The 13,066-nt window shown below is 39.0% G+C and overlaps 1 protein-coding gene across 2 annotated transcripts; it reads left to right on the forward strand.

Annotated features, from left to right (window-relative positions):
• The first annotated feature begins 1,294 nt into the window (after nucleotides 1-1,294).
• On the forward strand, nucleotides 1,295-8,098 carry LOC122030408 (auxin response factor 17-like). 2 transcript variants are annotated; one of them, XM_042589614.1, is made up of 14 exons: nucleotides 1,295-2,673; nucleotides 3,558-3,670; nucleotides 3,791-3,889; nucleotides 3,980-4,036; nucleotides 4,127-4,282; nucleotides 4,367-4,451; nucleotides 4,808-4,898; nucleotides 4,977-5,141; nucleotides 5,217-5,339; nucleotides 5,500-5,575; nucleotides 5,739-5,886; nucleotides 6,026-7,230; nucleotides 7,380-7,570; nucleotides 7,657-8,098. In XM_042589614.1, exons 1-14 carry the CDS (start codon nucleotides 2,631-2,633, stop codon nucleotides 7,877-7,879), a joined length of 2,775 nt encoding a protein of 924 aa, XP_042445548.1. In that variant the 5' UTR covers nucleotides 1,295-2,630; the 3' UTR covers nucleotides 7,880-8,098. The 2 variants fall into 2 exon arrangements, with proteins under 2 accessions (XP_042445548.1, XP_042445549.1); XM_042589615.1 differs by having other exon boundaries at nucleotides 3,561-3,670.
• The last annotated feature ends 4,968 nt before the right edge of the window (nucleotides 8,099-13,066 follow it).

Below are 13,066 nucleotides of genomic sequence, written 5' to 3' on the forward strand. Positions count from 1 at the left end.
TTGTTTATATATAAAATTCTATCGATTTTTTTCATCTAAATATCTAATTTTTTAAACCGATTAATCTTAGAGATAATTGATTCGGTTCAATAGAAGTTTTTTATCGATTATCAGATAAATCAAAAAATACTCGTGAAGATCTATCCAAATAATTATTGTTCTTAGAGTTGTCATCTCACTACAGATTATCAACTAACTTTTTTCGTTCCGTCTATGTCTTATTTTTTTATTTTTTAGTGATTTTAATTTTTTGAATCGATTAATTTTAGAGATGATCGATCATCGATCTCATAAAAAATTATTTTTTTCAATCACAAGTTAAATTTGAAAAGCACTCACATCGTGCATTTAGTTTTAGATGTTTAGACGGGATTCAAACTGTGATAATTTTACTTGTCATCGAAGTATTTTACTGTTATATTGTGTCCTGAGAGGGATGTTAGTACCGTCTATGATATCAAATATGATAAGTGTTTTGATAGAAATTGTAAAAGTGACGTCTATAGGATAACCTAGATTGTTTTCTTAACTATTTGTCTAAATGTTTACTAAATTACTATTATTCAGAGTTACTACCTCATGAATGTTCTATTTGATATGGGTGCGGATTTCTTTTGTCCGGTTCTATACTGATCAAATCCTTACCTTCGGTTACCTGAGCTACTCTAAAGTCTACATATCAACATGCATCAACAAGTGTAAAAATGGCGATCCTTCGACGATCAAATCAACACTAAGTTGAAAAAAAAAAAAAGATAAAAATGAAAGAAGTCGAAAAAGAAGTGGAACAAACCCTTTATGCTCCCAACTTCTAATGGATTATTGGGTCTGGAGTCAACAATATCCGGATCTTCTAAGCTATCTAGTTTAAAATTCTAAAGTAAATGTCACTTTAACGTCGTTATTTTACTCTCACGCATTAACATTCTCTATGTAAGCAAACAAGACAATGATATGATAAACACACGTGCATTACATGTGACCACCAAGAGGGAGGGGAATGGTAAGTTTTAGTCTTTGCCACATTATTGTTTCGTTGGACTGAAAATCACTGTGAATGAATGATTGGGAGACTATTTTAATAATTTTGAAATGATATGGGTGTTCTAAGAAAGCAAATTCGCAGGAGGAGCAAACTGAAAATTTTGTTATCACGATCACAATGAGATAAAGAGCGATGGTGTTTTTTCTTCTCCGACCCTCCTTGTTTTCCGGGTTTCCTCCCAACAAATTTATTGAGCATGTTTATCTTGCCCAAAGGAGGATGACTTCATTCCACTCACTACTGCCAATCAAATCCAAATCCGCAAATTAGTGACCACAGAAATTTGAGAAAGCAAGCAAGAGAAAAAAAGGCGAAGATAAATAGTGATGGTTTCTACCAGTTGATTGCCGTCGTAATACTCTTTTATAGCGACAAGGAGAGATAGCGAGTCATCAAGCAAGCAAGAGAGAGACGAGTGTATCCTTCTCCCTTTCTCACTCTCCGAGACCGACAAGCAGCACCTCATCAAGCTCATTTCCGAGCCTTCAGTCGAAGCAATACCCACCCTTGCTTACCATCGAGACGGCTCTGCACGAAGCCATGTCATAATGCTTCGCCGTGGAGATCTTGACTTGCTGCAGCTCCAGGCTGAGCTCTTGCGGTAGAAGACCTTAGGCTAGGGTTTCCCGAGCTCTTTGCTCGAGTTCGTGGTGGCCGAGCTGGCTGTGGCCGAGATATGGTCAGCGGTGCACGAGTTTAGTCGAAAGGCGGCTCCTTTTTGGTGTTGCGGCTCTGCGGGTGTGCGAAAAGGAGTCCCTTTGGGAGATTCAGTGTTTATTTAGTCACTGTTGGCTTTGCCTTCTTAAATGCGTTGGGTATAGTGGCTTCTGGATGATTTCAGCTTTTGTGTGGGGGAGTTTGTGGAGCTGCTTCTTCTTTGAAGCTTGGATCAAGTGAGGTTTTGGAGGTTTCGTAGGGGAAAAAAATGTATATTGTTATTGGATTTCAGCTTGGTTGCTTTGGTTGAGGTAACTGATATTGTTTATTTGGTTCTCTGTTTGTTTTTACTTCCCCTTTTGAAAATTGTCAGCCTTGAGCTGTTAATCAGGTGAAGGAAATTTGTGGTGGTTGAGGTGAAGGTAGAGCATATGGTTTGGTATGAAATGGATAAACTACAGGAACTTGAGCCGCTTGAGTATGCGTGTTTGACTCTTCTTTAAGATCGGATTCCTTGGTTTTGACTATAGAATTTCCTGATAAAGGTTTGAGCCGAGCCAGTATATTGAAGCTTTGCGGCATAAGAAATTAGCAGTGCAGCTTTCCTGTTGAGGAATCAGCTACTGGTAACGATATTGGCTTAAATCTCAAGGCCTGCACCTAAATGGAGCATGAGAGTCAATTCGACCTTCCTTCTTACTTTGGTTCTGCAAATTAAAGAGTACATAATTTGTTCTAAGAGAGAAAAGGATAGTGGATTTCTTCTAGTAGAACCAGGTCCGTTGCAACCATTCTGTGGCAATTTGGAAAATAGTTTTGTTGCCGAAAGTGATTGTCTCACAAATTTCAGTTTTGTGATGCAAAAAGATCAACTTTGATAGCAGTTTTGTAGTTCTTGTTGCATTGAGTTGCTTCTCAACTACAAGAGATGAGGTTATCATCTTCAAATCTTGTTGATCAACCACTAGAAGGTAGCTCTTTACCAGTTTCTTTATGTGAAAATGGAGTTTGTTGCATCGCCATCACTAATATATTATATCTTGTGGATCTAAAACCAAGACATGGACTAGTTTATGTTGCTTTTCATTGTTTGTATTTTTTTTCTTGAACTGGTTTCTTTAACCTGTGACTTATACCTTGAAAAATGAACTCCTTTCTTGTCAAATTTCCTTTCTTTCAAGTTCTGAAAGATAAATGAATTAATGGTTGTGAGAGTTGTAAATGCCTTTCTCAATTGTTAACTCATGAAAAGTTATAACCTATCTGGCATTTTATTCTTGGTTTTACTTGTTTATTTTCTTGTTCTTTTGATTGTCCTTTTCCTAAAATGTTTCTGTCTCCTATGCTTTTGTTACCCTTTTTGCTGAATTATGCTCCAATTCTGGAAGAAAATTAATGTTCATTTATCTTGCAACTTCTGATGACAGAAGCGTAATGGTTTAACATAACATGCTGGTTAAAAGTTGAAACTGAAAAAGAAATATTTTTTTTTCTATATCAAATTGTTTTTGGTTTACTTTGTGCCTACTTTTTGATGACAAAGTGCTTAAAATTCAGAATACCTTCCTCAAGTTATAGTTTAGACATCTGCAGTCCAGTTCACTTTATACGTATAGGCACAACAGCAGTATCTTAGAAATAAAATTGCTCTGTGCTGTGACTATATGGTGTAGAAGAGAAATCATCTAGTGCTTATTATCTAATCAACTCCTATATTTGCATTGTCAGTATATAAGAAATCATGTCCATCAACTTTTTGAAAAAGCATCTCCATATTTTGAATATCATTATTCTCTTATAGTCTACCAATATGTTTCATTTCTGATTCTTACTGTTTTTGAATTTTCATTTGTAGAAGGATCAAGATGTCTGAATTCAGAGTTATGGCATGCATGTGCTGGACCTCTAGTATCATTACCAGCTGTGGGAAGTCGAGTGGTATACTTCCCACAAGGCCACAGTGAACAGGTTGGTGGGTTGCAGATCAGATTAATGCTTTTAACACAAACGATCAAAGTTCTGCAACAATTTTTTTCAAACATGTCACATTCTATGCACGTAGTTTAATCATTTCAGCTTTGTCCTCAGGTAGCTGCATCAACCAACAAGGAAATTGATTCTCATATCCCCAACTATCCTAACTTACCTCCTCAGTTGATCTGTCAGTTGCATAATGTTACTATGCATGTAAGTTTTGTAGTATATGTTTCGTATTTGGTATTTATATAATGCATTGCTTTTTTAACTATAAGAGCTGTGTATTCTCATTTTCTATAGGCAGATGTGGAAACTGATGAAGTTTATGCTCAGATGACACTGCAACCATTGAGCTCGGTAATGAACTTTATCATCATGGTTTCTCCTTCATTTGTGTGAGCATAATATTTTCTGATTTGTAGTCTCCTCTTTTATTCTAATATGCAGCAAGAGCAAAAAGATCCATATCTCCCCACAGAATTGGGTGCCCCCAACAAACAACCGACCAATTATTTCTGCAAGACATTGACTGCAAGTGACACCAGTACACATGGTGGATTTTCTGTACCTCGTCGAGCAGCAGAGAAAGTATTTCCTCCGCTGGTAGGTATTTCAAGTGCCATGCTGATTGGTTCAGAGTTTTCTGAACTGTTCTGACACTCTCCAATTTGCATGTAAAATTTGAAGGATTTTTCACTGCAACCTCCTGCTCAAGAATTGGTTGCTAGGGATCTTCATGGAAATGAATGGAAATTTCGTCACATTTTTCGCGGTGAGTCTGTGTTCAGTCAACTCACAAATCCTTGAAGAGTTTGTGAACGTCTTGCCATCCTTTCTAAAACATGACTGGCCAGATTGAGATTGCTGATAGTATTCATAATTATTCTGATTTTTACCCCGACTGACATGAGTCAATGCCTGCAAAATTTGTTTTGTTTTTCATTATCTGAGCAACAATGAATGGTGTGTTGTCTCCTTATAGTTGGAGACCATAATTTATCTTAGCTATCTTTCAGTTTTTTTGTTCTTGTTGTTTCATTGTTTGTGTTTGATGGTTATGCTAAATTTTTCCCATCAGCTGCTAAGTTTTGTGATATCCCGTCCAAATTTAACAATATTCATATGCAGGTCAGCCAAAGAGACATCTTCTTACCACAGGATGGAGTGTATTTGTGAGTGCAAAAAGACTTGTTGCTGGAGATTCTGTTCTTTTTATCTGGTATGGTCAACTTTCTCTTGCTAAAAGTTTTGTGTGTATCTATCACCTGCTCCAAATAATGAGTTTGTTCTCACTTAGGAATGATAACAATCAGTTGCTTTTGGGTATTCGGCGTGCTAATCGACCTCAGACAATTATGCCTTCATCTGTACTATCTAGCGATAGCATGCACATTGGCCTTCTTGCTGCAGCTGCTCATGCTGCTGCTACAAATAGCCGATTCACCATATTCTATAACCCAAGGTAAATCATGTTCATTCTGAAAACCATATTTTTTATTTTTATTTATTTAAAATGACAAATAATATGCACTTTCAGGGCAAGCCCTTCAGAATTTGTTATTCCATTAGCTAAGTATGTTAAAGCAGCCTATCACACCCGTGTTTCTGTGGGCATGCGTTTCCGGATGCTGTTTGAAACTGAAGAGTCCAGTGTTCGACGGTCAGTACCTCTTTGTTCCTCAATACTTCTGTCTTGCCTATTTATTTAGTACATTTTTTTAGTCTTTGATTCTCTTATGTTTATGTACCCGTTCTTAACTTTTTTTTGCATCTTTTGGCTTTGCACATGATTCATATAATGATCTTATATGGATCTTCAGATACATGGGCACAATTACAGGTATCAATGATCTTGACCCAGTCCGATGGCCAAACTCACATTGGCGGTCTGTTAAGGTGGGCCTTTGCGAATAATTTGCTTTGTGATTTGAGTTTGAACTCATAAATGCTACTTTTGAGAGTACATGCAACTACTTTGTCACCCTTGCAAAAGCGTAGTGGCAATTCAAACATTTTCAAATGGTCATAATTTTCGTAAGTTTGTTTTTTACTGCTGTAGGTTGGTTGGGATGAATCCACAGCTGGAGAAAAGCAGCCTAGAGTATCACTTTGGGAGATTGAACCTCTAACAACGTTTCCTATGTATCCATCTTCATTTCCTCTTCGGTTTAAGCGTCCATGGCCCACTGGACTACCCTTCTTCCCTGGTATGCTTTATCCACGCAACTTGAGTTACTAGAAAACTCATCACCAAGATCACTAACTGCTAGCAAACCCCTAATGTGTGTGTTTAAAGTACATCACTAGTCATATTACTATTATTTATGTACATAACAATTTGTATAGGAGGAAGAGATGATGATATCAATATAAATTCACCTCTGATGTGGCTTAGAGGAGATGTTGGAAGCCCTACATTTCAGTCGCTGAATTTCCAGGGTATTGGTGTTTCACCTTGGATTCAACCTAGATTTGATACTTCATTTCTTGGTCTACAACCTGAGATCTACCAGGCCTTGGCTACTGGTGCCCTTCAAGACATGCAGACCATGGATCATACAAAGCAGGTATCTCCAGCCATGATTCAATTCCAGCAACCTCAGAATACAACTAGCAGACCCAATTCCCTATTACAACCAAGTCAGATCCTACAGCATCTGCAACCTCAAACTCAGCAATCATATCTTCAAAGCATTCAAGGAAATCAACTGCAAACTCAGACTCAATCTCAGCTTCTTCAGCATCCTTTTCAACAGGGCAATTCGTTTGCTGAGCAACAAGAGCAGCAACAAGTTCCACAGCAACAGCATAATCAGAATCTGCAATTGCAGGCACCACAGAGTCAACAAATTCAGCAATCAAAGGTTTTGTCTGGCTATCACCACCTTCCTAATTTAGCAGAAAATCTTCCTAAGCATAGCTCTAGTTCTCAATCACCATCAACCACACTGCCCATGGTTTCCCCATCTTCCAAGCTGAAAGATTTCCCTGTTTCTAATTGTAACTCTGTTTCTGCACCTGCTGCTTCTCCCTTGCATAATATTCTACACCAATTTACAAGAGAAGAAACATCGCAGCTTAGTTTGCCAAGGTATGCTCAAGTAGTTAATTCCAGTCCATGGTCATCAAAGAGAGTTGCAGTTGAATCTATACTCCCTTTAGGAGCTCAAAGTGTGCTCTCACAGACAGAACAATTAGGTGCGATGCAACCTACTGCATCCTTACAGTGTGTAACATTACCACCATTTCCAGGGAGAGAGTGCTCAATGAATGAAGTTGGTAACATGGACAACCAAAACCCGCAGTTGCTTGGTGTCAGTGTCAACTCATCGCTATTGGAACCTAATGGCATTTCAAGCCTCAGCAATGGTGAGAATGAGACTGATTCAATGAGCATGTCTTACTCTGCATGCAATTTATTGAGTTCCTCTGGAAATGATTTCGCTTTCAATCAAGCAATGGGCACTTCAAATGTCCTAGATCAATCTGGATTTTTGAGGACTACTGATAACATGGATCAAACAAATACTCAGAGTGGAACATTTGTTAAGGTGGATCTATCTTCTTCATTTTGAATTTTATCTTGTATTTCTCTTGGAATATATTTTAGAGTGAAAAGTTGGAACTGCTAATTATGGCTTTTTGCATAAATGTGCTACTTGGGTTTAACCAGTCTTCGCTATCATGTGAATGATCACAGGTTTCAAAATCAGGGTCATTTGGGAGGTCGTTGGATATTACCAGGTTTAGCAGCTACCATGAGTTGCGAAGTGAGCTTGGGCATCTGTTTGGCTTAGGTGGTCAATTGGAGGACCCTTTGAGATCAGGCTGGCAGCTTGTATATTTTGACAAGGAGAATGATATTCTTCTTGTTGGCGATGATCCTTGGCAGTAAGTTAAGCCAACATTGTATAAGATAATTCTATTTCCAGCACCCTTTGTTATGTTCATATTCTTTTGAATTGTTGTTCTCCCAGGGAGTTTGTTAACAATGTGTCATGCATAAAGATCCTTTCACCTGAAGAAGTGCAACAGATGGGCAAACAAGGCGTAGATCTGGTGAATCCAGCTCGTGTAGATCTGGTGAATTCAGCTCCCATGACTAGGCATCAAAGCAACAACTGTGATGGCTATTTCAGTCGGCAGGATGCAAGAAACATCGGCACCAGGATCACAACAGTGGGGGCCTTCAAATACTGAAGAGGCAATCCCCTGTCCCCCATCTTTTGGATGCCTCTCTGGTCACTATTTTTGTTGCACTTTGGAGAATGTAATTGACTGTTGTCTACTTGATTTGTGTATGTATAATGACTGTATCAAATGGTATGTGCTCAGAACCTTGATACACATGCCAAAACTCTACTTTCTTAAGACTCGTTTAAGTCAATGTAGGCTATCTCATTATTTTATTTCTTGTCATACACGTCTCCTAGGACTTGTTGGCTAGTGCAGGCTGTCTCCATAGTTTTACTTACTCAGGATATACTTGCCTAACTCTTAATCAATGAAGCAATGCTGCCATCTGAGTATCAACAACTTGGTTACGTCCGTGGAGCAACTTAACCCTTAATTAAGATTCAACAAACTATGCAGGTCAACATATTGTTATTCTATTCCTGGTGTTCGAGTATGGCACACTCCAATTCTTGATCTCCTATAATTCCGGAATCCAGGTAACCACCATGTTCGCATCTGTTTTTTTTTTGTTTCTTCCTACTGTAGAATGTCTGATCTTTTCCCTATTCAGACTTGGAAGTTAGATTCATTCAAGTATGGGATTAAGTCCTTCGAGCAGACATGGTGTCAACTTCTGCCACAGCTGGAGACAATCACATTCCAGTGAGGACCACACCCAGAAAAGTCATAGATCCACCCCATGCTTGAATTGCACTCATGGGTAGTGGGAAAGAGCCACTTCCATTTTCAGGTCAGAAACTCGTATTTCTCTCCCACCAGCCCATCTATTTTTTTCCCACACATCTCTGTCATTGCCCTTTTCATAGAGATAATAAATACATTCTTTAATTTTTCAGTATTGCTACCCTGCTGCTGGACTGATTAGTGTTTGGTTGAGGTTGAGGTTGAGGTTGAGGTTGAGGTTGAGATGACAATGGCACTGGGACTTAAAAGTGGGAAGCATGTGGCCTCCATTAACTCCTTGGTATTTTCTTCTTCCATCACTATATGGTCATTTCCCCATCCCTTTCCTATCTGCATTTGGCCCCAGCGGCCTCACAGCTAGTCATGTGCCCTTTGACTACTTTGTTTGAAAGGTATCAACTATTTTCATCCGAGGTGACGGTAATAATAATCACTCGTTAGAAGGGTTTATCCAGGGGTTTGCAAACCACATGATTGATTTCTGTAGCCATCCTCGTTTGATCTTATAAAAATCCTAGCTGCAGTTGTCCGGTGCCTCCATTCCGCTTCCACCAACTTACACAGTGCTTTCTCCAACTCTTTTGGACATTATTTTTATTTGTTTTACTCGGTTATCAAACTGTTTCCTCCCTATCCCATTATTAATTATTTCCCCGGAGAATCTATTATTGTGTGGGCTCAGGGCCTCAGGCAGCAACCATTCTCCCTGTGATGGCATTTTCTGCATGGAAGAAACATTATTTTAACCTCTGTTTGCATGGCACAAACAGTGAATTGCGACATCATAATCTAAAGATATTGTATGCAGAATCAACCCAGATTTGAAGCATTGAACAGAGTGAACAAATCCAGATATGAACTATTCAGAGATTGAACGGCTCCTAATCAGCTTCTCTGATCTCCGCAATCATCTCAAATCTTCGCCACCTCCTGGTCTACTGCCACGCTATCCATGTTACTGCCACCTCAACTCTGCGACAAAACACTACTCTACTCTCTTCATTGACACGCTTCTCCAACATCATCGCCCCTACCATATGTTGAATTTGACTTTGGAGCCTCCCTCTTTGCTTTCCCCTCCTGTATCTTGTTTCCCCACTCTGATGTCGATATCCTCACAATTAATGTCGGCCCTCTTGTAGCTTGGTGTCATCTTCCCCGTACAGTCGGCGGTGGCCTTCTTTAGCTTGGTGTCATCTTCCCAATCCCCGTACAGTCGGCGGTGAGAACACGTGCTAAATTAGTCCCTAGTACTAGGCATTTGCCAAACATACCCTCTGTAGTTGCTTATTTATTTCATTTTTTTCCAAAAAGAGATTGTGCCAGAAGAGAATTGTATGTTAGTTCTCATGAAATCTAAGTAGTATGGATTTTATAAATTGTATAAGAATTTGTATATAAAAAATATAATAACATGTAAGTTTGTATCTTCGTTTTCATCAAAAATATTGTATGAGAAAATAAATATATAAATATAATGATAAAGAATCTAATTGAAGAGTAATGACAGTTTTAAAAAATTTATTATCAATGGGGAATAAGAAATTAGGTCAAGATCATCCCTAAACCCTTAGGGGCCTCCTCTTATATAGGTAGTTAATTCGTTATCAGCTTATAGATAATAACAGATTGGACTAAAAGGTTCTACACATTTAATTCACATTAAAATAATCCAAAATCCATTAAATATAAAGTCAAATCATTTTAAAAGATTCAAATCGTATTCACATGTGCGACTTACAAATAAATCTATATAATAGGAATAATTATATCTAATATTAAATTCATTTCATAATCATCCTCGTTGGGATAATTAGGGGTGTAAATGAGCCAAGCCATTCGTGAGCTATTCGAAGCTCGATTCGATAAAAACTCGTTTAAACTCGTTTAATGAGGCTCGTTAAGATAAATAAACCAAGTTCAAACTTCACAATATTCGGCTCGTTAGCTTGTGAACATGTTCGTTAAGCTTATAAATCAACTTTTAAATAAAAATAATAATAGTTTTGATATTTAATTTATAGATTTTACATTCTACTTATGAAAAACATAAACAAATATATTAAATTTATTTATTAGAATAAAATTATAAATTTTAAAAAAATATATTATAATTTTTTAAAATATATAATTTAATTTTTAATGAATATTTAAATTTATAATTTATAATTTATAATTTATATTTATTAAGCTCGTTTAGGCTCGATAAAAGCTCGAATAAGCTCGTGAGCCATGAATATATTTGTTAAATAAAGTTCAAGCTCGGCTCGATTATAAATGAGTCAAATTTAAACATCTAAGAGTTCGGCTCGATTCGACTCGATTACACCCCTAGGAATAATTTTCCTTTTTGGGCAACTTGTATGATGAGCTACTCTAAGGGTCATCATTTACACCGAGGAAAAGTATATAGAAGATTGAAAACAGTTAACAGAGCATCCCTTAAGTTTTTAAAATCATGATAACATCCCATTTTGATTTTTTTTATTAAAAGGTTATGCGGTGGAAATCGTAACGTTATGATTTGATATTAAAAAAATATCATTTAAATCTTTTTCAATAGTTTTGAATAATATTGTGCCCCAAAAAATATCTATATATCTCCATAATAATATGATATTATCCACTTTGGATCTAAGTTCTCATGGTTTTGCTCTTGAGCTCTCTCTAAAAGACCTCATATCAATGAAGATTTCTTACATTCTTTTAAACCCATAATCTTTACCAAATCTTTCTAATGTAGTGTAACGACCCGGCCCTTTGACCTCTTGGGCGGCCCTTGTGGCGGCCCAACTGGCGGCCCATTTGGTGGATGTCGTTACTCACTAGATCTTTCCACCCCTGGCCAGCAGATTTTTGCCTTCCCCAAGATTCGAACTCTAGACCTCCAGGCTTAAGTACTAGAGTTTATGAATCCTAGTAACCAAGTGAGATGAGCTCACTTGGCTACTAGGATTCATAAACTCTTACAATAAAAAGCGCCTTTTATTGTAACGACCGACCCTTTGGCCTCGGGCGGCGGCGGGTCGGCCCATTTGGCGTATGTCGTCGCCGACGACCCTTTGTCTCGTTACTCACTAGCTTTCCACCTGGCGGTGGATTTTGCCTGAGTTCGAACTCTAGATCTCCGGGCTAATACTAGAGTTTATGAACTCGCATATGTCACTAGGACTTTCCACGGCGATTTTAGCCTTCCCAGAGTTGAATGAGATGATCTCATTGTTACCGTGATTCATAAACTCTAATACTTAAGCCCGGAGGTCTAGGTGTGGAAAGTCCTAGTGAGTAAGCTAGGCAGAAGACCCGAGAGGTCGCCAAACGGGCCGCCAAATGGGTCGGGGTCGTTACAAAACTTTTTTTTGTAACGACCCGACCCTTTTGGCCTCTTGGGCGGCCCTTGTGGCGCCTATCGTCGGCCCATTTGGCGACCTCTCATGTCGTCGACCGCCGTGCTGTTACTCACTAGGGCTTTCCACCCCTCGTTGGATTTTGCCTCCCGATTGAATAGGATAAATACTAGAGTTTATGAATCCTGGTAACCAAGTGAGATCATCTCATTTGGAGATCATAAACTCTAATACTTAAGCCCGGAGGTTTAGAGTTCGAATCTGGGAGGCCAGCGGTGGAAAGTCCTAGTGAGTAACTGCACGGCCAAGGATCGTCGGTCGAGACGACGACATAAGGGCCGACGGTCGACGACATGAGAGGTCGCCAAATGGGCCGCCAAATGGGCCAAGAGGGTCGGGTCGTTACAATAAAAAGGCGCATCTCACTTGGTTACCAGGATTCATAAACTCTAATACTTAAGCCTGGAGGTTTAGAGTTCGAATCCTGGGGGAGGCAAAAATCCACTGGCCAGGGGTGGAAAGTCCTAGTGAGTAACGGCACGGCCAAGGATCGTCGGTCGACGACATGAGAGGTCGCCAAATGGGCCGACGACATAAGGGCCGACGGTCGACGACATGAGAGGTCGCCAAATGGGCCGCCAAATGGGCCAAGAGGATCGGGTCGTTACATGTAGGACTTTGATTGAACCTCAACAATCCTCTGCTTAAACAAAGGACCACAATTACTCTCATGATCCATTACTCTCATGGTCCAAGTCTCCTCACGAATATTTGGTCACTTTGACCTACTCTGGGTCTCCTACAAGTATCTGCATCCGGTCATCTTGACCTACTCTGGACCTTCTTGCGAGCATCCAATCACCCTGACCTACTCGTCTCCTCGTAAGTATTCGGTCACCCTGACCTGTTTCAGGTCTCCTCATGAGCATCTGATCACTCTAACCTACTCGCCCCCTGTAAGTATCCGGTCACTCATGACCAACTCTAGACCTATTCTCAACTTCGTTCAAGGTCACCCCATATTGCATCTAGTCTGGACCATGACTCTGATATTATTTGTTGGGATCAAAGGGATGCTCACATATCTCCACAATGACATGATATTATCCACTTTGGGTTTAGGCTCTTATAATTTTATTTTTGGACTCTCCTAAAAAAA

This window comes from Zingiber officinale, chromosome 10B (assembly GCF_018446385.1).
Source record: "Zingiber officinale cultivar Zhangliang chromosome 10B, Zo_v1.1, whole genome shotgun sequence".
NCBI lineage: Eukaryota > Viridiplantae > Streptophyta > Magnoliopsida > Zingiberales > Zingiberaceae > Zingiber > Zingiber officinale.